The sequence below is a fragment of the Poecilia mexicana genome, unplaced genomic scaffold (genome assembly GCF_051168715.1).
Source record: "Poecilia mexicana isolate PSO_F unplaced genomic scaffold, ASM5116871v1 scaffold_7, whole genome shotgun sequence".
Lineage (NCBI taxonomy): Eukaryota > Metazoa > Chordata > Actinopteri > Cyprinodontiformes > Poeciliidae > Poecilia > Poecilia mexicana.
In genome coordinates this window covers 12,904,301-12,932,282 of record NW_028263376.1, presented here as the reverse complement: position 1 = coordinate 12,932,282, position 27,982 = coordinate 12,904,301, and the positions used below count along the sequence as shown (strand labels likewise).

General features: G+C 39.8%; 1 protein-coding gene across 3 annotated transcripts in view; it reads left to right on the top strand.

Annotated features, from left to right (window-relative positions):
• Positions 1–27,927, top strand: part of pex14 (peroxisomal biogenesis factor 14) — a 60,725-nt gene extending 32,798 nt beyond the window's left edge. Inside the window, exons 4-9 of one of the 3 annotated variants that reach the window (XM_014990574.2) lie at positions 414–539; positions 5,291–5,367; positions 7,938–8,040; positions 14,680–14,777; positions 22,974–23,065; positions 25,826–27,927. In XM_014990574.2, coding sequence (XP_014846060.2) covers positions 414–539; positions 5,291–5,367; positions 7,938–8,040; positions 14,680–14,777; positions 22,974–23,065; positions 25,826–26,282 — 953 coding nt within the window. In that variant the 3' untranslated portion in view covers positions 26,283–27,927. Of the gene's footprint in view, positions 1–413; positions 540–5,287; positions 5,368–7,937; positions 8,041–14,679; positions 14,778–22,973; positions 23,066–25,825 lie in introns of all 3 variants that reach the window. The other 2 variants (XM_014990573.2, XM_014990576.2) reach the window with 2 other exon arrangements.
• Positions 27,928–27,982: the final 55 nt, after the last annotated feature.

The window sequence follows — 27,982 nt, the reverse complement described above, 5'->3', positions numbered from 1 at the left end:
ATTAAAATAATGCATTTTCGCTGTCTGGGGTGTATGAAATCTCCACATGGGAAATATAACCGAAGAAATGGACAGACTCTTATTTTCTTTGCCTTTGGTGGCAGTTAATAGGGTAGCAGAGGTTCAGATTTCATTGTGTGAACCTTTCTGCACTTCCTTTGATGGATGTCCCTAAAAGTCTCGATGGTCTCTCTGAATTATGAAATGAAAACGCATTTTTGAGAAGCGGGGCAGGTTCAATTGGAGGAGATTTGAAATACTCTCTGAATTGTACTTAAAAGATTTGTTGGAAGCTTGGGAAGTATATAAAGTTAGATTATTATAGCAAAGGAGCCATTTGGTTTTTTCGCCTTAATGTGCAGACGTTGAGCGTGCTTCGAATGTCTTCAAGGGTTCATTCGTGTTCATTTCAGGACTCACTGATGAAGAGGTAGAGTTGGCCATCCAGCGCTCTGGCAGCACAGAGGAAATCCTGCCTTTGAGCCCTGTGGGACTCCCGACTCCACCGTATGCAGCTCAGCTAACTCCTGTACCACCCAGTAAGTACGTCCTCTAGGCCATTTTTTCCCCCTATGAACTATTGGCTAACAATTTAGCATAAAGTCAATCAGAGATGCTCAAGTCCAGTCCTTGAGAGCGACTTTCTCTCAATTTTTAGATGCCTTCCTTCTCCAACACACCTGAATCCCATCGTAAGCAGTCACTTCTTCATCTAAAAAAAAAATTAATCTAAAAGTTGCAGGCTGATATCTTTCCAGGACTGTACTTGGACACCCCTACAGTAGAAGAACAACTGATTCTATGGATTTTTTTTTACCTATGATAATTTTTCTAAGCCTGCAATTTCTTTTGTTCTTCACATCTCTTATTTTTTTTTTTAAATTAATTACACGGTCTAAGGAATCAACAGAAAAGGAGTAAAAAAGAAGAAGCAAAAATTAAAACATAATTTACCATACATCAAAATATTCAGTTTGCCTGAACTTTTATCAACCTTCTCACATTAGTATTGCACAAGGGACTATTGTGTAGGGAAAGCAAAAATAAAATAAAAAAAATACACCATTTGGTTTAGATTACCTTCAGACTACACTTCTTTTGACAGCAAACCAAAATCTCCTGGACAATACCACGCTGTTACGACAGCTGCTCGTTTTGCATGCTATCGCTGCTCTGCATGAGCAGGATGGAAGTGTGGTAGGCTGTTTTAGCATTTTATCAAAAACTCACCTATTTCTGACTCCCATTTGACTTGAATGTCTCTGTAGTGGCTGTTTCCTCTTGTAAGAATTAAATATCCTCTCTTCACAATCTTCATTGTGGAGAGGAACAAAGTACTTGTTAAACAGTGCACCTGCCATCCCAGCGCACACAAATGGGAAATGTGACGTCTCAGAATGCTACTTGAGCAAGCTGTTCCAAGTCTATTGGAACAAGCTGTTCCAATGGACAGGAACTCCATTCTGGATATCTGAATATTGATTTTAAGTAGAAGGAATTGCACTGGATTTTTTTTTTCTTTAAATGTCCCAGACTACTAAATGTTACAATGTCTTGCCATAAGCGAGTCAGCGAGGTTACCACCCTGTTGCTGTGTGTGCGTTAGACAGATGCTGCAGTATAGGAGGAAAGAAGCAGAGCAAGATTGAATGACTTGCTGCTGTGGCTGAAGAGAATTTAATTAATCTGAAATGAAGACCAAAATTGTTCATACTGCTAGCAGATTTAACTTTAGCATAAATTTGACATTTCACCAACCTGTTTGCTCTGACTAGAAGCGGTATTGATGCTTCGGAGAGGCCCAGCAAAAGGCCTGACTGAATCTGTTGAACTAAATGTTGGGGTGATGGCAAAGTGGATTTTGCATTTATTTTTGGGAAGAGTATTAATAATTTTTGATATGCCACTTTTTAAAATAAAAATGTATTCAGCATTAATACTACATTTTTAGTGTTTTATCACTTGATGCCTGTCTAGTTTCTAATCAGAAACTAACTTCTTGGTTGGATGAGAAGAATTTTTAAACAAACTCTACAAGGGGTATGAATAATAATGGTCTATTTCCAGTTAAGAACATGGAACATCACTTGCTCTCTTTAATTCAATAGGTTTAACTAACTTGTTTAACTTTGACCAAACAGCTCTGCTGTCCTAAGAATGCCTGACTCATTGCAACTGGATCCTAACCAATTTATAACTAGTTAAAAACTCTGTCTTTTTTGTGACTTTCATATTTAGGTACACTTTCTCATTTCAACTAAATCAACTTGTTTTTGTCCCAAATTACAAAACTTGTTAGTTTTTTTTTTCTTCTGCTCATTTGCTGTTACAGATGTCCCATTCAGCTTTAATTTATATACTGAAGTTATGTAGTTCATTAATTTACCCTAATTTTAAAGACAAATACAACATAACAGCGCACATATGAAGCTTATGGCGTTGCACAGCGTTCCATTTCTGTTGGGGTCCCAGCCTGGCAAGACCCTACACCACAACCTGTATCTTTATTACTTCAGGAGGTTGTGAATCCTCTGTCCACTGATTTCCCAATGCAGAATGAAGTCCGCATAATGTTTAACCCATATGACAATGATTCCAGATGTATTCCACCCTCATTTATTACCACACTGTCCTTGACTCCCCGGCATCTCATGTTTTGTAATGAAAGTGATGTTGATGGGATGGCCATGTAGTTAGGGGGACTCGCAGCTCTCCGTCCGTAGTAGGGGGGTTTTATATCAAAACGGCTATAAGGGAGCTGCATAATGAGGTGAGAGCTGGTCGTCTTGTATGGGGGGTCATGCTCAAAAGAGGGGGCTACCTGCCTTTGATGTCCTTCTTATGGGGACGGTGCACAGGGACCCGCATCCATCTCTGTCGCAGTAATGGATACTCTGATCTCTATTTCCACACAGTAGAAGGACAGGAAGGCCTCCACTGAACCCAATAAATTTGAGAGGAGATTGGAAAAACGGGGGATGGAGTCCACGGTTTCACAGCCTAAGTGACCAAATAAAAAAGAGGAAGGTGGCAGTGTGGAAGTGGGAAAGAAAGGGGGAAAGACAAAGGAAGAATGAAAAGCCCTAAAGCAGAAGGGGGTAAGAGCAATGGGTGAGCCCTGGTGATGCATTCAGGCATCATCAGGGTCAACAACCCATCCCAAGGACTTTCAGGCCTTTCATAAGCCTGGCATTCTGGGATGGCTGACAGTCTATCCCAGCTTTAATGTTGATGAAGACCCAAATTTATATGGTTATCATATGGATGATTTAAAAAAAAATAAAAAATGTCAATGGGGAAAGGTTAGAGGTTCACCAAGTGGCGCTGCAGCTGTGAAACATGCCCTTGAGGCGGGAAAATAAAACGACATTCACCCTGGAAATATACCATACATTTCAGCCTGAGAGGGTCCTCCGTTTTATTTGCATGTAAAATCACAAGTGCTAAGGCAAAAAGATCAATGTAGTTTACTCACTTCAAGCCAGTAAACATGCACCACATAACCCATTAGGTGAAATCAGACTTGTAATAGAATATCAATGGTGTGCTTCAAGTGGGGTTAGCCTCAAATAATTTGTATTCATTTTTCCCTCGCTGGCGTAAATAAAAGAAAAACTCGCATGCTTCCTCCAGACGTGTTGTTTAGTGACATTTTCAGTTGAATGCCTCTCTTAAGTGGGGAATTTCCACCTTGACAGGCAGTTGGCCTACCCAGATGACAGCTTGCACAATGACACACTTTCACATCATCTGTCACTCAGTAAGACAGTCAGCTTCAAAATGCACATAAACGCTCTTTTATGGTTTTGTTCATCTTAGGTGCTTTCTGTGCAAATACTGTTTATACTTAAAAAAAATTATCTCATTCTAATCACAGTTTATCAGATACTCCATTTAATCATGCTGCAAATCTTTTCTATTATTTGGTGATGGTGACTTTTTCAGTCATTCAGTCCTTATTGAGTTTGATAAGGATTTTAATTTATAGACCAAGAAAAAACAGTAAATAAATGTAGAAGGATAAATGGTTCATAATGTTACAAATACAATCTATAAGTGTCTTCCAAGCGGTACTTTGTAGAATCACTTTTTTTTGGCTACAACTGAAGTCTTTTGGAGTACGTCGGTGTCAGCTTTACACATCTTGGTATTGACATTTTTGCCCACCTTCCTTTGCAAAAAAACAGAATAAAGCTTAAGTTCAATCAGATTAGTTTGAGAGCATCTGATAAAATCAACTTTCATATCTCCCCACAGATTCTCATAGAATTTTTGTCTGGACTTTGACTGAGCCATTCTCACATGAATGTTCTTTGATCTAAACCAACCTGTGATAGCTTTGGCTATTTACTTATGGTTATTGTGCTGATGGGAGGTAATCCTATGCTCCAGTGCTCTTTCCCACTCGCTAACAGACTTGACATCCATCATCTCTGACCAGCTTCTCTGTTCCGACAGAAGGAAGGAAGAGCATTATTATCATCAGCATTATTCTGCCTCCACCGTGTTTTACTGTGTAAATGTATTTTCAGGGCTATTTGCAGCCTTCCACAGATTAGCAAACTGATCTTTGAATGCAAAAGCTAACTTTTGGTTTTGTCCAACCAGAGATCCTTCTTCCACAAATTTCTTTTCACTTGCTTCTTATAACTCCTCCATACAGACCTGATCTCACAACTAATTCCAGTAGACAGATTCTCACACTTGAGCCATGGATTTGTGCACAGTCTCTTGACTGCTTGTCTGATTAATGCTCCCCTTGCCCTAAGTTAGATAGACTACTATATCTTGGTAGTTTTTCAGCGATGCCATATTCAAATAGTGGATGGAACAGAGCTCTGTGACATGTTGAACACTTGGAAGATCATTTTATTACCTATATCTACTTTAAACTTTATTCCTGACCTGTCTGCTGGGTTTGTTGGTTGTCAGGATGCCATTTGTTCACTAATGTTCCTGCAAACCTCTGACGTATTCATAAAACACACAAAAACCATGCATATGTGCTAGGATTAAACTGCAGAAATGTAGAAAACAGCGTGCCATTCATGTAGACCAGTATGTGGATCCAATGTGACAAAATGCAAAAATGTCATTTCTTTTCATGTGAAAATATTTTTCCTGGTTGTTGCTCATGAAATATGAGTGTAGTATCATTACTTTATATATGTCCTTATATTTCAGATGTAACATAGTTTGTTGTGTCTAAAGATCAGTGTTTAATCTCTTTTTTTTCCAAATTTTTTTATTTATTTATTTTTTTTTCTATTTTTTATTTTATTTCCAGCAGGCTACAGATGGAGAGACTATGGAGCGCTCACCATCATTATGGTTGGCATCGCATTTGGCTTTCATCAGCTTTACAAGGCAAGTCCCACCACAGCATAATGGCCGTTTCCTTCCTCAATTTCATATCACAGTAAAAGCTCGACAAACATATTAGCAGGCTCCACACTGCATGTATCTCCTCTCCTTCATATTGCATTCAAATGTGTTCACATCAGTCTATGACAAACTGAAGGCGCCACTGCAGCACGCAGCATCACTCCGGTCTTGTTTTTGAAGTAACCATGCTTGACGTCAGAGCATGATCTCATTCTAGCCTCTTATTTTTCCTTTGAAAAGTCTATTTGCCAGCGCAGCACAGAACTTGTTTTTTTGGACATATTACAGACTAAAATAAACCCCCTGATTTTTATTGGGCTTGAACATGAGCTCATGAGGTTCCTTGTCCACAGTGACACTAATCCCACAGTGCTTGTTGGTTGTACTCTAAATGACATGTGGAAACCATTAGTCTAGTTTTAAAAGAGGCCAGGAGCCCTAGCAGTAGTTTCTGACCTAAATGACAGGCAGCTCCACTTTATGCGTGTTGGAGAGAGAAACGGAGGACGTAAGACGGCACATGCAGCAAGGTTTTCTTTAGACGCCGTTTTGCTATCGTTTACTCTCCCCGCAGAGAGAGTAGTTTCATAAGGCTGCACGAGCACATTCCTGATCTGCTGTGTCTTCAGGCAAGAAAGCACACACAGTCCCAGCCCACAGATTCCGACATGGAGAAATGCTTCCCTTGTTTGGTAGGTGGGAATCCCTGGTGGGATGGCACAGGTTGCTGTCATGTCACTGTAGTGTAGCGCCAGTCGCACCATATGTCCAATATTCTGCGCAGACTTTATTTATGTTATGGTCTGCCTTGTAAACACCACACTCACAGCAACCCACTCATTAATTACCATGTGTTGACACCTTTTTAATCTTTTTTTTTTTTCTCGAAAAAGTGTTTATTACTTGCACCCGTGTGGCATCTTGCCTCTTGAGTTGGAGAGAAAACCTGGCAAAGGGTCTGAAACTGGGAGTTATTTGTTTTCCTCCACTATGTGTGTGAATTGCTTTGCAAAAGTATCCGTATCTCTTTCGTATCTTGTTTTCACTTTTTTTTTTTTTTTACATTACAATTACACTTCAATGTCTTTTACAGAGATTCTCTCAGTCAGACCAACACAAAATGGTGCATAATTGTCAAGTGGAAGAAACATACTAAATGGGTTTTAAGCAGTTTTCACAACCTAAAATCAGAACATTTTTGTTGTGTTTGCATTTTCTGCTTATGCTAATGCCCCTAAATAAAATCTAGTGCAACCAATTCTCTTCAGAAGCCACCTGGTTTCAGAATAGTATGTGAATAATTTCATTTCAGCATAAATTAGCTGTCCTCTTAAGGCCTCAAAGGTTTGTTTGTCAGTAAACAAATGGCGTTACAAAGACCAGGGAGAAAGTTATAGAGCTTTTAAATCGGGGTCGGCTCAGAAAACAATTTCTCAGACTTTGATCGTCTCACGGAACATTGTTTAATTCATCATCAGGAAAAGGAGAGAGTTTAACAAAACTACTAATCGACAAGGATATCTGGTCAAAGCAAGATGCCAGAAAGAAAGAACTTTATTGGAAGCAGCCAAGTGATCTATAGTTTCTCTGGGGAAGCTGCAGAAATCAGTTACTAAGATGAGTATTATTCATGCTGTCAACAGGCTGCCCTTCATACAGCATTAGCAAGAAGAAAGAAATTGTTAAAAAAAAAAATATAAAAAAAAGCCACAAGAAGTGGGGTTTGCAGATTTGCAGAGGACACAGCAAAAATTAAATTTAAATTAAACTTTTTGGCCTAAACTTAAAACTTGCAGTTATGATTTCAATGAAATGTGTTTCTACTAATAAAATTGACTCAGGGAGGACTAAATGCAAATGCAGATTTTTATTTGTCTATTTTTTTTTTATTGCATTTTTGCTCTACTTTGTTTTGATCTGATACTAAAAATTAGAATAGAACCCATATGGTTGTGCCTGGCTTAAAGTTTAGGGCACACAAGTACTTTTGTAAGCCCTAGATAGTATAAACTTTCAGGAGTTAACAGATTCAATGGAGAAATAAGACAATGTTGGCCTCACAGTGGTTAACAAATGCCTTCTTGTGCCTATTCAACATTGATATTATTCATTTTTGTGTTTGCTGCTGCAGAGAAATGATCGCCTTGATACTGTTGGTTACTATTTTCAATTTCCATCAATGTGTTTTTCCAGACATGCGATGAAAGATACTCGTACACCATTTGTAACCATTTTCCTTTTTATTCATTTGCCTATCAAATTACTTAATTGAATAATCATCTATTAAGATTTCTGATTGATGCTCAAACTTACTAACGATTGGAACAATAAATGTATGTAACCACCTTCATTAACAACCATTAACAGCAGCTCTGACTCTTTGCTGTTGAAAAACACACAAAGTTACATAGCAGCTTTGACAACCAGCTTTGTATCCAATCAGCAAAGCCTTCTTTGACCTAGCATATGGAGGTGGCCTTGTCTTTTTCCTCATCTTTCTTCTGCTTTCCACCAGAGAGAAGTGTAATCCTGTGCCATGCTTTTAATTGCAGAAATACATCCTTCCCCTCATTATGGGGAGCCGAGAGGACAAGAAGCATCTGCAGAGGATGGAAAGCAACATTGCAGCAATGAGTGGCACGCTGACACAGACAGGTGAAGATTAATATCTTCATCACTTTCTCCCTCCTTAACATTTTCCCTCATTTATCTGTCGCCAAAATCGGGGGGCCCCGCACGTTTTTAACAAATGACGCCGCTGTCATTTCGCTTTAATTTGAAATTGCTTGTTTACTGTCAGGCTCGGGCTCAATTAATTACGTTTCGCTGAAAAGCTCTTAACCTCGGAATATTAATGAGGAGTTGGGAAATGACAACTTTTCTCAACCTCTCCACCCCCCCCCCCCCTTCATTCACCACCCACCCGCCACCCCGTCCTCGCAGCAACCTCACCCCCCATCCGAAACCTCCGTCGCCATCATTGTCAGCCACCCTCTCCCCTGTAGGTGGGCTGAAAGTTCATTTTAATTTTGTGTGTGTGCGCGTGTGTGTGTTTGCTTTTTTTTTTTTTCCGGGATTTGTGTGTGCAGCTCGGCACTGTGTGGTATCTGGGCTCAGCACTGGCCCCAGTGTGATTAAGTGCACGGTGACAGGTGCGGCTCCCGTGTTGGACAGGTGAGGAATCTCAACCTGGCTGTCAGACGGGGGGGGGAGAGAGAGATGAGGGGAGAGAACTGCTTTTCCAGCTCTTTGTCAGTATAATTAAAAATCCAGGGAGGCGTAAATGAGAGATGCACTCTGAGAAACTTAGGTCTTGTTAGCGGTAGTGTTAAGCTGAAGTGTGTTTTCACGTGATTCATACCGGTCCCCGGTTCATTTAGGTGGGTTAGGAGCAAAACTGTCTGAGGCAGGCGAAGGCTGTTGTGTTTCAATTGTCATGGCAATATCGCGTTTCATTTATGCAAAACCTTTGAAGATAGTCAAAGCAAGCTTAAGTTCAGTGCCGTGACAGCGCTAGAATGGCCTTCCTTGTTGCTCTGTTGTGAGGGAAAATGGTTTGTTTAATGTTTAAAACAGGATATTGACTGAACAAATTAGGCATGCCTAGTCACACAACCGAAACTTGATCAAACCCCGGCTTTTCAACATCGCAGTCAAGTTCAGGGTTTTGATAATGCAGATAAATAGGCATGGCTCGACATTAATGTTGCACAAACTTACACAAAGGTGTTTTTTCCTAATGTGTATTATGTTATGTAACTGCTTCTATTTTGTTTTTCTGAAATATCTAAATATTCAATGTTAAATTACAATAATGTTACCTTTAAGACTAACTTTTTTCACATTTTAATTTTGATACATAGACCTAAACAAACCATGGAATAATCTGGTGAATCTAGTAGAACTCCAGTGGTTCTTTTGTTGAGTGATTAGACTGTTTGTCTTTTGCTGGGCTAACAAAGTACAGACAGATCTGTTAGCTCAAAACTCACGAATGTCAGTGGTTTTGGGCGGGACAGGAAGATATCCAAACAGCCAGATTGTTTTTCCTTAGGTAAAATAAAAGTCTGAATCCCTCTTTCATCCGGCTCAGCAGCAGTATAAGTGGCAGCCCTAATTACTTGGAGCTCCATGCAGCTGGAAAAATCTCCCACATTTTCTCTGATATCCCATTAAAGAACATTAGACTATAAGGACAGTCTGGCAGACAATTTTAGTGGTTTTAAACCTTTAATTTTTTTTAGAACTTTGGTTTACCTCGACATAGGCAATAAAATATATCCATAGCACAATGAAATTTAATATGACAGATTACTCAACAAGATGTTAAGGTTTGGAAAGCCTGGTCAGTCAGATCTAGCAAGAAAGAGTCGGTCAACCGAGCCTATTTTCCTTTTGGGATCAATAAAGTTGACTCGATTTTAGTCATTCATTTCTTAGATAATGAGATTTGGGAAAAGAATGTAATGCTGCATGTCATAAACTGGCAAACTGTCTAGGATGTACTTTGTCTCTCTCCCAACGACTGATAGCGATGACTACTGACCCCTGTTGCATATTTACAAGTATTAGAATCAGCTTTATTTACCAAAACTGTATGCAGACTGTATGAAAAAGAATTTCAGTTCAGTTTTACACACTCACAGTGTGCAGACATTAGGTGTAAATTCATAAATTGTAGAGGAAATGAAAGATAAGCAAACTGTGTGCACATGTAGACGTGTAGCTGTGTTTTTGTTATTTTTGTTATATGAAGGAAAATATGGGGGGGGGGAAGAACATTGGGTATTTTGTTTTCAGCAAAATAGCAGACTAGTCATGGTGCTGGTGACGTTAAATCAATGGATGGTTCTTAACGATCCCACATATGCATTTGAATGTGTAGGCGATGGACAGGACTCTCAGTAAATTGAAGTATTCTGGTTTTTCTCGTTGGTTTGTTGTTCAAGATTTATGGCCAGTGTGGGGAGATGAGGCCTCAGGATACATTAGCTGAGATGCATTACAGTGCAAATGCTTTAAACCTCAGCTGAATTTTCTTTTTATATTTTGCCTTCAAGGGCCTAGATGCTGCTGTAATTTAACAATAATTGAAAATGATCTCGAACAATTAGCTCTTCAAACTTTCTGATGGTTTCTCTTTTGTCTTTGGCATCTTTTCATAAATTATCTGCCCAAACCTAAAACAAAATTCAGCATATTGTGCGGAGTGAAGCACAAATACACTATTGTTGGCTCAAAAAAGGTGATTTGGAACAGAAGTGGCTTTCCTTAAGGAATATAAAGAAAGTCCATTTGAACACCTGACAGAAGTGAACAATGAAGACCAACCCAAAATAATGCCAAGATGGTCTAGGAGCAAAATGTGAAGACATGGTGGATAGTTTAGATGTTTGCAAAGTGCTAACAGACTCAGTATAGGACACAGAGAAATGTTGGGATAGGAGACATACAGTCATAATTTGTCAGTAGTAATAATAAAAATCAACCACATTTAAATTTCCATAGCAACCAGTGTTTTGTATGTTATCTTTGTACCCTCGTGTGGGAAACTTCCACAGACTTCCAACAGATATTTGTTTAGACGTGTGGTGGACATTCCCTTGAACTTCAGATGAAAACAAATGTAGAATTTGCGTTTCCATCTCATGTGAAAAAGGGGAAATTTTTTTTTAAAAAAAACCACAGTTGAAATTATGGCTGTTATCGTTTTATTCGGTCACACCCGTTCTATTGTTTCCTGGCTGCTCTAGGAAGGCGGAGGGGCAGGAATTGTGTGAGATGGCGTGCAAGGTGTGTCTCCCTGAATCTGATTAACAAATATGTGCTGTTTTATGGCCATTTTCTCCCAACTATGCAAACACATTTCCCCTGGCTATTTCACTGCCCATTCTTGCTACTACTTATCGGTTTTTGGAGATTTGCCAGCATGGAACGCCCTACTCAGTTTGTCAGCGAGGGCAGGATTACAGGGAATGGAGTGTTCTCATGTTTTGCCAGCGAGAAAGTGAGACTCCAATGAAAAGAAGAAGAAAAAAAAAAAAAAAACATTGGTCTTTTCTTCAGCCAGCGTGTAGAACTAATTTGCTATGACTGCAGTAGCCAAGCTGCTATCGTAGTTAATGACTGTTGTAGTTAACAGTTGGGGAGAGGGGTTGCAATTACACTGAGAGTTTTCTCCCCCCTGCTTCCCCTTTGTCTTCCTCTCCCTCTTGCTTTCTCTCTCATCGCTGCACTGAGTAATAGCGACCGACTGCTTCGCTGCTGCCAATTGCTTGAACCCCCCTTTTGTTAAAGTTCATGTATTTCTCTAGTGCCAGGCGCAATGAGGTGATGTATCCTTTTGAATGGGGACCACATTAGTCTTTCTCACCAGCCCCGGCTAGGAGTAAAGGGCCTTGACTCCCATTATGATTTGCCTACAACTTCACACGGACAATTAATGAATGGATCTTGGAGCTCCTTCAGCGCGGATAGGCTGTAATGGAATTGCGTGGCTGTTTGGGCACTCTTTGTTGGTGGGAGCCATATTGGTGACCAGCTGGCCATTTAAGACAGAGACAGGCCCGGACATATGTAGTGTACATTATAGCGAGGTATTTACTGAATAATTTACTGAATACACAATGCGCAGCCTCCTCGCAGCAGCTGCAAGCCCCTCGCATTCTCTCACATGCACATGTGCACTCACACGTCCCAGCTACTGTCTCCTTCTGATTCATGCCTGGCCAAAGTCGTTGACTTTATTAATATTCTTGGCTTCAAATCGGCGATATCACAGAGGAAGAACTTGTGCATTTTTTGACGAGTACCTGAGCAGAAAGAAGCCAGATTTTTTCATGAGACGAGCGAAGAGTTGGGCTGTGAACTGTTTGATTGAAGTGGTCATTTTGTTGTTAAAGAAATGGCATAAAACGGCAATGAGAAAGGTTTCTTTGGGTTTGTTGAGCAGATCAACACAACTAAGTACATCACAAATAAATGATTAGTCAATGATTTGTGTTTAAATCCATTTCTGTTGTATTTGGGCACATTCTGTTGGTATTTGCAGTGAGTGTAACTTTAAAACAGCAAAGCCTGTGCATAAACAAGAGGTCTCACTTGAAAAACTGTAGGTGTGTCTGTATCTCACGTAGTTTTGGTTAGAACAGGTTGGCTCTTCATTCATTGAAGTTACTTGCAGTGAGTACAGTATCCAGAATTTTTACTGAAGTGAAAGTAGTGATAGTTTGTAGTGATATTGTTTGGTAAAAGTAAAAAGTGTGGGGCAGTTAAACTACTCAGTCGTTTTTTCAAAAAAGTTACTAAAGTTAGTGGAAGTAGATACCACCCATATCTGGTGATGTCATTTGACACATTCAAGAGCAGGTCAAACATTGAAGCTGCAACAATGTTTACACTGAATTGCAATATAACGGACTGAATTACCTCTTTATTAAAATAAATAAATAAATAAATAATAATAATAAAATGTTTTGCATGACTTAAACAGTGTTTTTGAAGTAATCTCAGTTTAGAGTAGAATAATTCAGTCCCGTGTTTGACTGGTCTATTTGTTTTAGAGCTATTTAGATGGAGTCTAAAGACTTAAACAGTAAAACAGCACTTTACTCAAAAACAGGCTGACGCTGCTGTGGTCTAGTTCATTCGTTTATTTCTGCTAACTCACTAGCAGACTAAAGCTCTCTGGATCACTGAAGAGGCAAATTAGGATTATTCATGTTAGACAAACTTTGACAGTCACTCAGACAACCTAGCAAGATTTTACGCTTCAGACCCGTGTGGATAACAGTTTGTGCTGACTAAACCTGCCAGGACATTTTTCAGGGACTTGGAAACGACTCTGTCCTTGTTGGTCAAATTGTGGGTGTTTGTGCATAATCTGTCGGTGTCACCAGGCAATTTAATGATACGTTTTCCCACGTGTGAATGCACAGTGGAGCGATAGCAGTGGCCCAACAAACTGAGCACAGAAGTCTGAGAGGATTCATTGCTCAACAATTTTTTATTTTTTTCTCAGTACAGACCGAATCCAGTGGTACTTCACCGGCGTCGCTTCACAGGCTGCCAGAGCAACCCCCACATCTGGATAAGCCGTTCTGTGGTGTGGTGAATTCAAACACTTATACGTCTCCTCTTGGTTTAGAGCACACACCCTGTCATAGTGACACCTTTTTAAGCAGGGATAACCGCCATTTAATTTTTATTGCTTTCCCCAGAAACGTCAGTCGTGCGCTGGCTCGCGACATGAGGGAGAAACTCTTAATTATTTGCACATTTGGTCTCTGGTCTAACCCAACTTTTCTGCTTGAACTCGTATTCTGTTCCTGCACGCCCGAAAAGATGAAACATTTCGACTCCCCGCCCTTATTGATACAGCTCCGCCAGTTTAAACACAGGTGTCACTACAAGATACTAGTCTCTCTGAAAGATCAAATATTTTTTTCCCTGGTTTACTCTTTTAAAAGAGGTGCAGCTCTCAAGCGTGCCTCTGTCTTTTTGTCAGAGGTTGGTGTGAGAGGGGAGGGTACTTTACATCCAGCCCAGCCGACTACAGCTCGGGCTTTTAACCATGGCCTGACAACCTCAGCAGTGGACCACCACAATATCTGTTGATGTTAATCCTATTAGGCTTGATTTAACACTTTACACGCCCATGATTTATATGAATGTTTATTGGTTTTCTGTAATATAATCAGCTCAGGGAAACTTAATGCATTGTTTGGTAATACATGCGTGACTGGAAGCAGGGGGCGCACACACACACACACACACACACACACACACACACACGCACACAAAAAAAAAATACCCGGTGTTATTTGAAATCATACACCTTCGTCCAACACCAACACTTGAACTAATTCAATCTTCAAAGTCAATGGAAAAAGAACAATATTTATTAGGATTAGGAGGGACATTTTGTCTGGCAGCCTCCTCCAAAATGAAAGCCTTGTTTTTTTTGTTTTTTTTTCTTTGTTGATCGTTTGAGGATTTAAGATGCATTAGAAGGCAGTGTCTGGATGGATAATGGAAGGTTAGAGACTGTTATTTAATTTAAGTTCAGACACTAGAGATTAATACCTCCGTCCTACGTGAAGCCCCTCTTTCCCACCTTCTACCCCGACGCCTCAGAACAAAAAGATGCAACTAAAGTTACAGGGTATTAGCTGTGATTACAATTCTTGGAGTGCGGCCTTGATCGGTGACACAAATTAAGCCTCGTCAGCTCTCTAAGGAAAATAAAATTTCTTTTCCGATGTCTTTGCCCTCATTCTACTCGTTTTCCCACAGTCACCCAGCTACAGCAAACCCTGGTCCATATCCAGGAGCTCCTGGTCCAGCAGCAGCAGAAGATCCAGGAACTCTCTCAAGAACTATCTGCAGCAGAGGTACAGTGGGCCATTTTTTTTTTTTTTTGGCATCTCAAATATTTAAGGCATCATTGAGTTTACAGTCGGAAAGTTTGTTGAGTTCAAGCACATAAAATCTGATATAAAATATGTCTTTAGGCCAGCTTCTAACATCTATAATATTAATTTCCGTTTCCAAAATTGAGAAATTAGTGGGAAAGAAAAAAAAAAAGTGAACATGTTGCCGAACACGAATGGCGTTCATATGGAACATCAAACTCAGGGATCAGAGTGTAACTGAACAGCCACCAAATTAGTGATGGTAACATCTGGATGCTGACTCACTAAAGTGTTTCCAGTCTTAAGCTTTGGGTTGTTCTGTTCCTTAACCAAATGTCTCATTCTGGGGAACCTGTTTTTAGTGGGTCTGGAGCAATCCAACCTTTTCATATGTTGACTTTCACTAAACTCATCCATGTTTCCTACATTGAAGCTCTTTGGGAAACTAAGAGTGCCCAGGCTGTCCTTTTATGTGTGTTTTCTTATAATGTATTTAACATATTAGCATTAGAAAGATTCTATGTTACATTGCAACCCATCTAAAGCTTCAGTATCTAACTTTTATAAACACATGTTTATTTATATATATGAGGAGGAGGGTGTGAGCAGCATATGCACGAGGGTGATTGACAGCGCTAAGGCCTTCCCCCTGCTTGTTTCTGACCAAGCATCATATTTCTGCAGATGGAGTAGGCAGAAGTTTGATTTTTTTTTTTCACAGATTTTCTGTCTCGTATTATACTGTTGCGACATAGTGATAGTTTCAACAAATAAGTTAAAAAAAATGTTTTTTTAATAAAATTAACCTACTGCAGCTTTAAGGAGGGATGTATATAGTTTTGTGCCCATGTCTCAAAAGATTGAACTTTTCATACATTTGGCTTTCAGAAAACAACTGAATGTTTGAAACCTTTAAGATTTTGTAGGTTTTCTGCACTTCAAGGATTATATTTAGTTTTGAGTTAACACTTTTTTTTTTCAGACTCAGCTTCTCAGTACACTCAGTATGTATCAAACCTCTCATAACTGGTTAAAAAAAACAGGAACATGATACAACTTCACAAAACCTCCAGTTCATCAATACACAAAACACTGCAGATTCTCTCATCATCAATCTTAACGCTTAAGATTGATGATGAGAGAGACGAGCTGTCTCGGGGCCTCTCAGTGCTAAAATCCTTTATACTGTTTGAGTCACAAGTACCCAAAACAGACAGGGTTATTATATTGTATATCATCAGAACAGAGGCCACAAAAAAACTTAAGGTGGATCTCATCATGAAACCATAATCTTTAACCATACCTTCTTGATTTTTATAGGCCATTCTCTAAAATCTACTGAGGATGCTAAGTGTTTCAGTGAATCCACCTGAGTGATTGTTTTTAAAACATGTGTAGAGATGAGATGTTGCTAGGTTTTTATTACCACCTCTCATAAATCGCTTTATGATCCATGGGCCTCTAAAAATGGCCTTGAAAGAGACAATCTTTGACAATGTTTTATCTCCACAGCTTGTTAAGCTCGTGGGTGTATAACTGTAGCATCTGGATATCACAGGAAAACATATGTGGGTGCATCTGCTCCAGCACAAATGAGGAAGAAAAGTATGGATCTCTTCCCCGGACGACGTTCATCAAAGCTCATTTTGCCCCGTTCTGAGTTCTGCGTATCTCTGCCTGGCAGAAAGCGGTGATGATCTAATTTGACCCCATGCTGGTCTGAACTGTTGAAGCTACTTCCACAGTCAGACAAAAGTCCAATTTAAACAATGAGTTTCCCTCCGGCAGAAAATAACAGTGTTTCTCTTTCATTTGTCATCCCTAAATCACAGATTGGATTAAAAAGTGCACTTCATTTACTATGAGTGCCTTGTTGGACAGCAGCAGTGTATAAAAAGTATATTTCCCATCAAAACACCCATTAAACAAATCATAAACCCTGCTTTATAGTCATAGTGTTGATCTTAAATTTTCCTTGTGAGTCGGCACGAGGCCCTCTGTTGTCTCAGGCCATGAGGGAAATTGGGAAATTGTTTTCAGGTCCGCGATGTTTGATGAGAAACACATGTTGGAGCTGGGGAGCTACTTATCATTCACCGTTTGTGGCTTTCAGGGTTTCGCTCCACTGTGCTGCTTAAAGTGCGCCACGCTTAGCAATTATACCTCTCAACGCGGAAATGTGCCTTTAACCCAAAACACATGGAGACTTCTGTTTCCTCAGCTGCTAAGTAAACATTTCTCATAGCTTGAAACCGCTCGCTTGCGGTGTGGCTCCACTGTCCCCAAAGCCGGGGGGACGTCATTACGGACGTGAGTTTAGACAGAAGGACTCATGTCCGCGCATACGCTCACCCGGAGAACACAGGCTGATGCAGCACATTTCCAGACTGAGCTGTTTTCTCACTTAGGTTTCTGTGAGGACATGCTGCTGTACAGATGCTAAAAACAACAACAAAAAAAAAAAAAAACATCTCACCTCTGGTAAATATGTGTGAAAAGCTTGAATGCATCTTGTACCGAAGCAGTATATTCTCACCCTAAAACATTTTTAAAAATCCAACTTTGAGTGTATTATTCTATTGAGAATGTTAAGAAAAAACTATATTTTATGATGTTATGTTAAAAATATTTAGCTTTAATTAAAAAAAAAACAATTTTTGGTGCAACCCCTTTTAAAGATGATTTAACTGAACATTTTTTTAAATACATATATTTTTTTTGTAGATCATTGTCTGTAGGTAATAATCCTTAACTTTTTTGTTCATTGGTACATAAAAATTACGTGGCACCCAGGCCCATTTCTTTCAGCTACTGGCCATTGAACTAAACAATGATGACCCATTTATGCTGCCACCATTATAGTTAACAGAGCAAGACAATAAGAAAATTAACCAAAATCTCCATGATAATCATTATGCACTAATGACACAACCACTAGATGTTAGGCAGCATCCCTGGGGAAAAAAAGGGGGGTTTTCTATCACATCTTGGTCATTTCTTGATATTCCTTCAATCACTCTGGATCTCTACTGGCAAAAGGAAACTGTGCAAAGTGGCTGCAACGAGGGTTTCTACAATTGTGCCCACCACCAGCAATCATTGGGCGGAGGACAACACCCTGGACACAAGTCCCCAGTCCGTCACAGGACATATTTCTCCAACGGAAGATGAATTAATTTCCAAGATCTTTTACACATCTCTTACCAGGCACTAGAACAAACCTCTCCATCTCTGCACACCACACAAGTGTTGCAGATAGATTTGCCTTAGGAAGATCCATCTCTGATGTTACACAGCCAAGTCCATTTCTACCCCATTATCATTACAAATCTGCGTGCTAACTGTGTTTGCCCTGCTGTCTCAACTCACTGATCGTTCTCTTTATTAGTGGATACTACACAGAAGATTAGAAAACGCCTCCTTGCTTACACAAGATGAAGTGCCAGTGGGAAAGAGCATAAATAGAGCGAAATCAATTGCACTGTACCAGTGTTTCTACTCAAAAACACTCCTCTGGGGAACTCCATATGAAACTAATTCCATCATAAATATACATGTGTTGCACAAAAACATACTGTCTGCCAGCGGAACAACTGTGAATTAATTTGCCTTCAGACTCTCTTAAACAAGGCTTGTTAAAGATCTTATCTTGCTGCTAATAGTCCAAAGGCATTTATCTTCATTTAGCCAGATGTGCTGCCATCCTTGGATGCTGCTGGAGTTGCTGCTATTTTCTTCTCTCCATGCTCATAAAATATAGTTTTTTCTTCTTTTTCCCTTTTTTTTTTTCTCCCCCGAAGCACTTAGTTAACCAGCAGAAAGAGGCCGACCCCTATCACACCCAGGCACCCACCCGAGACATATTAGTTACAAGGCTTTTAAACCAGTACGGGGGGAGCCTTGCTGTGAACAGTATTTACTCAGTAAAAACACACAGCCTGGCCGCACGTTGGTGGTTGATGATTTAATAGGCTGCAGCTCTCTGATAGTATGTGGGTTTTCTTTGTTTTTGGAGGGGTGGGAGGTTGGCTCATTTGTTTAGCAATTATTTGTTCATGCATGATGCTTTTTATAAGATGCGTAAGAGTTTATGTTCGCCACCCTGTAGCTGTAACTTTTTTTTGCAAAAGTCCCAGGAACAGAGAGAAAAGACAGATTTAAATTTGTTTTTTTTTAAATTATTTTTAATATTTCCTTTTGCTGTTTGAAATGAAAGAGTTCATAGTTTGTATCTGTTTTAGCCATAAGTTATAAAACTATACAAATTTAGTGTAAATCTATTAAATTTAATCAGGAATGAGGAAGTGTAACATTTCATTGTAACATTTCAGCATAACAATTCACGACAAGGCAATCGAACCATTTTATCAGACGATTACGTGGAACCCTTTTTTGTCCAGATTCAGTTCAGATCAACCCAATCATATAGTCAGATTATGATGTAGTCGGAGTCATTTATTCATTCGGAATGATAATCCATCGCAGTAGATCAAGTTGGTCATTTAATCCCAGGTGATTTAAAAAAAAAAAAAAGCATCACAACAGTGACTTTATAGCAGTCCTGAATTTTGAACAAACATGTGGTGACAGTGGGAAAAAAATGCAACATTCAAGTTTCACAAGTTGAAAACTAACAAGTAGGGGGGGGGAGTTAATCAAATAAATGTATAAAAGAAAAAAACCCAGGAAAAATAAATTGTTCAGTTATGACATATAAATGCACCATAATGAATCAACATTTTCAGTAAAATCATAAGTAATCATGAGTAAGCAAATTATAGCAATGAATATCCTCAGGAGCCTCTCGTAAGAGGTGCTTTACAGTCTCCTTAGCAACTGCAGCGGTTGAAACGTTGTGATCTGCAGTTGTTTAAACGTCACAAATTTCACACTAAAGCGGATACTTGTCGACACTTTAGATGGGCCTTTTAAAGTCAACGTTTGTCAATCTTCTGCAGTCACCGATACCCCAACTCTCTCAGCCTTTAGCCAAGCACCTAGTGCACTTAGCACATGATCCTAACACAATGTGTGTGTATCCATGCTGACATAATGTATCTCTGAGCTGAAATCCAGTCTTGGCCCAACATTTAATTAGGTTTCTTCAGACTTAATAAGACATATGTCAGAGTTAGTGTTGTGTGACAAGTCTTGATGTGAGATATTATATGGTGCTGCTCTGTAGATAATGCACATTATAAATGTAGATGGTGGTTAATATGTCTACTTGAGAGCCTTCTTTTCCTATGCCGGGTGGCATAAACATATAGAAATGGTCATATTTTATTTCTTTTTAGAAACCCTAAAGTGATTCTGTGCCTTGGCCACTTTTCTTTTCCTCACTTTTCTTTTCCTCTGCCTTTTAAAGCTATTAATTTTTTTTTTTAAGGGAAAAAAAAAAAAAGAGGGAGAAGCAGAATTGAGCCTTATTATACGGGTGCCGTGGGGAGGCGAGGGATTAAGATGGTTCTAATGAGGTGACGGCTGTAATAAGAGTGTCTTTAGCAGGCCTCCAATGCACCACCTCTAGAAACACAGCTCCTTATCGGAGAGGTTTAGGAGCCGATAAGAGCCCCCCCTCCCCTAAAAAAGAGAAAAACTCCTATCGTTCGTCTTCACTTCTCCTCCTCTGCCTCCCTCCATCCGCCGTAAATGAGTCTGATCCCTTTCAGATGTGATTCAATTAATTTCTCTTAGATTTAATTACAAGCGAAAGAGTCCAAGTTATCCCTCTCCCCTCGATAGGGGGTCCACGCTTCCTAACAAGCTTCCTCTGGTGAGTCAGGAGAGTCTTAATTACAGCTTTTACTTTTCTTTTATCCCACTTTTTCCCTCGTCTACTCCTTCTAATTCCTCCTGGTCTCATCGGCCTGTCGACTGGTTCCTGTATATGTTTGTCCTTTTTTTTTTGAGAGTGCCAAGGAAAAGCAGCTATCCAATTCATGGTTTCACAAATGTTTTGCCTGATAAAGTCATCTCACTGCTTTCAGTTAAATGAATGAGTGTCTGTTTTTGAATAGTTGTATTGGAATAATTGTTTGACTGCTGAGAACGATTTTGGAAATATGTACAAAATAGAGATGCTTCAATCAGATTTTGAAACTTTGAATTGCTGATGAGGATTTTAGCTTATTTGTTTTTTTTTCTTTAAGAAAAGACACAAATGTGTTAATTTTTTAATACAATAAACATTAAACAAATAAAATGTTTGCTGTAAAAATAAGAAGAAAAACAAAAATGATATTTGAAATGAGAGCAAAGACATAGAGATGTGCTTCTATACATCACAGAAAATCTACAAATACAGTAAAATCCTCCCGGTTGTGGCTAAAAGGTGTCCAAAAACGATACCCGACTTTCATATTACGCTTGATCAGTAATTACTTATATTAGAACCATGGGTGACGTCACACTGTGTGAGACAAAGAGCAGTCAGTGCTACACAGCTTTGCAGTTATGCATATTTTACTGCTATTTCAAAGCAAATGAAATGCAGAAAGGACATTTTAAATTCATTATCTTATTTCAGCAATTAGCATGATTAGCACAGTTAGCATTACCAGCAAAAGTTCATATGCGTAGTACTTTTTGGGACCTAAAGGGCAAGATTGGGATTATACATCTATGACTAATGCGTTATGACCACTGCTCTCAATTGGCACAATCTACAAGCCATATGCTGCACATTAGGAAATCCACAGTTATGGTCACATAAGATTCTGTGGCAGTAGCTGTCCATGCATCATGTTAGAGCTATCCTATCTACATTTAGCCTTCAGTTTGCTTTTGTGATGTTGTTGTCATGTGTGGGGATTGTTGTTTCAATGAAATATGGGACGCTGTATCCGAAGCGCTCCAAAGAGCAAAACCCCTGATTCTCAAGGGCGCTCAGTGGTTGCAACACCTTCAGAGTCGAGGTTTTATTGAACTTCCTAATTAGCTTGGCCTTTTCCAGGTGTGGGGAGAGTGTTTATGTCACTTGCTCTTTGGTCTTCTGACTGACAATGCTCAGATGTTTTTCATGTTTGTCATGTTTGAAAATATATAATTTAAGGGTCTGCGTAGCTCGCATATGATGGCTCCTTTTCAAGACATTTTTCTTTTACTGCAGATGGAGATGGACACGGCACACATAAACCACAAAGTGTCCGTGTGATGCACTTAAGAGCACCCGAGTTTTGCCTTTCGTGTTCCTCAAAGTCAAGTCATAGGTTAACATTAGAAACATTGATTCATGACCGTTCATTTGATCTCTAAGCCTTCAGTTCCCTTTAGAGTGAGTGAATACTTTTGAGATTCTAAGAAACTCTGCAGCATTTTCAAATCAAGCAGTCTCTTGACAGACTTTATAAGACTCCTCAAAAACAGGTCTCACCTTTCTTATCCTGTATCTGCCATAATTATCAATCAGTAATCTGGCATGTTTTAGAGCTGCTCGTAGTAAATTTGCTTTTAAAAAAATCACTTTTCTCCTCAGGCTTTTGTAAAAACTTTCATTTTGTTTGCTTCTTTTTGTAATTAAGGTACAAGTCTTTCCTTCACCAAAAAAAAAAAAAAAAAAAAAACGAAAATTCAGCATCAGATTTTCAACAGTAATTTGCCATTCAAATACCTTTCCATAATACCCTGTAGCATTTCAAAGCTACACCAATGCATTTGTCTGTGCGTGACAACTCAATCCTTTGATAAAAGAGAAAAAGAACAAAACACACTGTTGTGCTTTGGCCTGTCTTCATGAATGTGCCCATTGTTCCCCGATTGTCATTATCCAAAACACTGCACACTGACCTAATCTTTTCTGTGCAATATGGAAAATTATGTAAAAACAGGCGATTCGCTCTCACAGGACTTCCTGACTTCAGTAAGGTGGGTGAAGTGGATATGTTTGCCCTCCTGCCTGTCACCCCCACCAGCAGGCTGTTGCTAAGTTGTTATGGTGACTCATGTCTTGACTACAGGAAAACGTGTGGCTTTTAGCATTTGCATTTGCCATATTTGTTTACTTACCCCGTCCTTTCACTAAATAAGGTCTAAATATTTCATGTGGTTGAACTGTTAAAGGGGCCTGCAGTGTAGGGACTTTGTGCCGTGACCGTACATGTGACCTGACCAGTACGTGTGTGTGTTTCTGTGTCACTGACAGTTGTGTGTGTCTCTCTGGGGCTTCTCCTACAGACATCATCCTCAACCAACCGCATCCTGGACAACCAAACAGTTGGAGAGCTAAAGGCTGAGATTGCCTCTTTGAAGGGCTTACTGCTCAGCAGGTAACAAAGTTATCCAGACCGCTGTCACATGAAACACCCTTCAGGTGTGTGTGTGTGTGCATTTTTGTGTTGGAAGGGTAAGGACACATTGCTTGTGGCCTTTTTGATTTCTGTAATGCAGTCCATTTGAACTGTGTGCTTGATGAAGTGTAACACTGCACTTTGTGATTTCTATGTAAAAACATCACTGCATTTTTCTAAAAATTTAAAACGTAAAGGAGAACTACAAATTGTGGTTCTGTATTTTAACAAGTAATTGGCAAAACTCTGAGCATCAGCTTCAAGCTTCTGTTGACATGGTGACTCAATTTCAACAGTTGAAATCAGAAGTGTCCTGATACATTTTTACTACCGATACAATACCGATAATCCAGTTATATGTATCGGCCGATGCCAATATTGACCCGATACGAGATCGAGATGAATCAGACTTACGTTTGGTTTTTTTTTTTACTTATTTTGCAATGTGGAATGTTATCAAAGGCTTGATCAAGTGATACTACTCAAATAGAGAACTATGGTCAACAGTAATAGTTATGAGTACAACTGACATGTTTATTATAAACCAGTAGGTCTGTGTGTGGGATACCAGCGGCCTTCTGAATAGAAATGCTGGTGTGAAATTCTTGAGCAGAGTGAGTCCATCACTGTACTTATCGTAGATATAATCCAATACTAATTTTTTGGCTGACACCCGTAGTTGGTATGTTTTTATTTATCAGCATGGGTAAGGCTGGTAAGATGGTGAGGCTCATACGTTGGTGGTAACAAATATTTGAGCTACTGATGTCTTCTGTTATCTCCAAACAGACTGCCATTTCTCCTCTGCTCTGACTGCAACAAGGCATTTTTACCCACACTCACTGCACATTTTGTCCTTTTTTACCTTTCTCTGTGCATATAAATTCCTTTTCTTAACTTCTCACATTTCTATTAGCTACTCCTCAAAATAGATAATACAAGGGAGCTCACCATAAATTCATTCTACTAAAGCAGGTGTGTGTTGATTGTCAAAAAAGGCCTGCAAGATAGCATCTAGAACAACAGAGATAAAAAAAAAAAGACATATTTAAAAAATAAATAAATCCTCGAGAAATGTCTTTCACTGAGAGATCAGGAGACTGAATAAAAAAATAAACTTAAGTGATCAAATTCGGACCTACCTTGGCATTCACTGTACATACTTAACGCCAAGTTGCCTCCAAATCAGCAAGAAGCGGTGCGTGTCTGGAACAGGTTTTCAAGTCAACATGTGTGTGTTTTCGCTGCAGGGCTGAGTTTAAATTTCAGAAAGAAATTCCAAGAACAGAAGCGCCATGAGGCAAATGCCACTTTGAGGTGATGGATTTCTGATAACGCTCTGAACGTTTTCCACAAATGCATACACCTTAGGAACGCAACGTCCCTCAGTTGATTACATTGTTTTTTTGTTTTTTTTTTACTTCACGCATACTGCAGCATTCAGTTGACGGATCTCAGTGTTAAAGTGTCTAATGCAGGAGAGAAAATTACCAACATCAACTTAGAACAATTAGCAGTTAAGTTTTGCTTCTTTTAGTAAAAAACACACACTAATAATTAACTTTATTGTGATCTTATTCTTGTGATGTAAAAAAAAAAAAAAAAAGTTCTGTATTCTGTTTAGCCTTCCTACGTTTTTACTCTTAATCAGACATAGTCCAGCTCAGTTGGGTCGATTAGCATGCATGGTTATGTATCCCCGTCTGTAATGAGGCCTTGAAGTTAGAGTGTACATCAGAAAAACCAGCAAGGACATAATTTGCTTCAGAACTGTCTGGTTGAGCATGTTTTGTTCCCCTCCTCTCCTAAATTTTAATCAGTAATAATCCTTTTGTCATTTGCTTTCCTGACTTCATCCCAACTCTTGCCGTAATTTTCTTTCCAAAGACTTGAATCATAAAATAAAGACTCGCCATCTGTCTCTAAAACTTGTTACCTTTCTTTTCTGCCAATCCAAATAGTCTCCGAACTGCAGCGTCTTTTTGATCTTAAAAACCTCATTCTGTGTAATTGGAGACAAATAAACTTTACCAGGTGTCGCGAACATCTGGCTATTACAGCGGGAAAATACTCCGTCGTAATTATGAAAAGTACTTAAGAATTGCATGTTAAAATGTACAGTTCCTTGCAGAAGTATTCATCCCCTTGAATTAATCCGTATTCTGCAAACTTCAATCTGTTGTGGGACGTCTATGTGGATTTGCATGACGATACACAGAAAAACTGCTAAAATGAACCTTTCTATCACTCTTATATTTTAAAAACACTTGATGATTTTCTTCTTGCCACTCTTGTGATGGCCAGATTTGTAGAGTGCATGGCTAACGCCTCTCCTGTCAGCAGATTTTCCTAACCTTCCATGGACCCTTTCTCTGCTTCTTCAGTGACTGCTCTAAGTGGTGCTATAAGTTTTTATTTTGAGACATCAGAGTAAAGGAGAGTGAAGAATACAAATGCATGCCTCTCTTTGAATATTTTTGAAACCCATGTGTTGTTTTACATCCACTTAAGAGAGTTGTTCTGTAAGATAAAATCCCAATAAGACGCATTGAAATTTGTGGTTGCAACCTGGAAAAATGTGACAAAATTCAAGTGGTAGTAATTGTGTTTAGAAGCTGTAAGGGTTTTGTGGCTGCCGCTGCCCACCTTTCATTGATAATCTAATATAAAAACCGAGTTTTTTTTTATGACAAAGGTGTCTTTAAGGCTGACTCTGTTCCTGTTTTTAACCCCCCACAGGAGACAGTTTCCTTCCACTCCTGCCATTCCAAAGATCCCGTCGTGGCAGATTCCCCTGAAGTCGCCGTCAGGAGTCGGCTCGCCATCCGTTAACCACACCAACAGCAGCAGCGACATCTCCCCCGTCAGCAACGAGTCCGCCAACTCCTCCCCAGTCAAAGACGGACACCAGAGCCCCCAGGAAGCGCTGGGGGGCCCAGATGGAGCCCACGGTATGAACGGCGACGCCCAAACGACTCCGCCGCTAGACCAGGTGCGCATGGAGGTGCAGGGTGAGGAGGAGAAGAAGGAGGAAGACGAAGAGGATGATGTCAGCCACGTAGAAGAGGAGGAGGAGGAGGAGGAAGCTCTGAGCATCCAGACGGAGGATCGACGAGGTGGAGACGGACAGATTAACGAACAGGTGGACAAACTGAGGCGGCCCGAGGGGGCCAGCAACGAGAGCGAGGTTGATTAGCCGAAGAGCAGAAAGCACAAAAAAAAAACAAAAAAAAAAAAACATAAACGCTCACTTGTCATCTCGACTTGTTTCTCTACGAACGTCCCCACCGACACCATGTGATTTCTATCCGCCTTCCCCTTCCGTTTCCACTTCCCCTTTGTTACATTTTAATGTTGATCAGAATAGGGAGTAGGCGTGGGTGTTGAGAGAATCCACAGCTGACAGATATCAGTGTGGCTGGTGACTGAAAGGCTTCCCACAGTTTACTTTTGATCACGCCGAGCCTCGCGTAGTGACGTCTCTCCGAGAGGAGAAATAATAGAAGTGATAGCAAAATCACAACAACTCTTAAAGCGCCTGTTTAATACTAAGCTTATGTGACTTCTTACTTTTAATTTAAATGATCTGATCAGCCAATTAGCAGCTCTGCCGCAGCGTCACCGTAACCGTACGGATTCAGACCAAAGCTGCACGTCCGCTGGTCAGACAGCAGATGTTGCATCGGTCTCAAAGTTACGGTGAGTTTCCTGCGAAGCATTTTTTCGAGTCGCTCCCCTTGCTGATGGCAATAGGAGAGGACAAGCTCTTCCAGGGCCGATGCTTTTAGCCTCTTTTATGTGTCCTTTTGCATTGGTGTCAGTCTGTCAATAATTCACAAGGCCGGCAGGGTGGCATTTGGGTGAAATAAAAGCCCTGAAATTTGAGATTAGAATGTGATGACGGGCTTTGTTCCATGCCGGTGTCAGAGTGCTCATATGCTCAGAGAAGGAGGGGAGGGGAGAGAGAAGATAAATGTTTTTCTCCACTCTTTCTCTCTCTCTCTCTCTCCCTCTCTTTCCTTCTCTTGCTTTCCTTTTTCACCGTGGGCAGAATCCTGCATCTTTGCGCGAGAGCATTTGTTTGTGCGCGAGGGGAAAAAAAAAAAAAAAACAAAAAACCCAGACAGTCTGCAGAGCTATATCTGCATCTCCAGCAGGGCAGCTGATTTGGTTTGTGAAGTATGTTAATAATCAAATGATCAACAAATAACAGATGTATTAGTTCATGCAGCTTGAAATGTCAAGGAGGCTAAAAGCGGAAATCTAATACTGGAAGCCCAGTTGCATCGTATCATTTTCTGTGACAAACCCTCCGGTCCAAATTAGGTAGGGCCTCCCACAGTGAGTAATCTTTACAGAAAACGGCAACAATATTTTGTAATTAAGCTGCAGTAAGACAAAAGCGCTGCCACAGATGGAAGTTGCAGAACTGGTATTACTTTCTTTTTCTCTCTCTCTCTCTGTCTCTCTCTCTCTCTCTCTCTCTCTCTCTCTCTCTCTCGCTCTCTCTCGGTGTGGAGGTGGATGGGGAAGTTAAAAAAAAATGCCCCGTGATTGAAAAGGAAAGTAATAAATGAATACTTGACTTATTGAATTACTCACTGTGTCTCAAGCTAACAAGAAGAGTCCACGACTGAGAAGAAGGGATGCCAGCCTTTTTGTCTCCATCACACGGCTTTCCTACATGTAACGAAAATGGCACAGATTACACTCTGTTGGGTTAATTAAGCATCAAATAGGTTTACTGTGTTCTGTTTATGCATTTCATTTTTTGATGGGGAAGTCCTGAACATTGTATAAAAGTCGTCGACAACTGTAATAAATCTGGTTCACCACAAGAAGAGTGACTTAGTTATTTTAAAACTGAAACAACGTACAGTGAACGATATTCCTTTT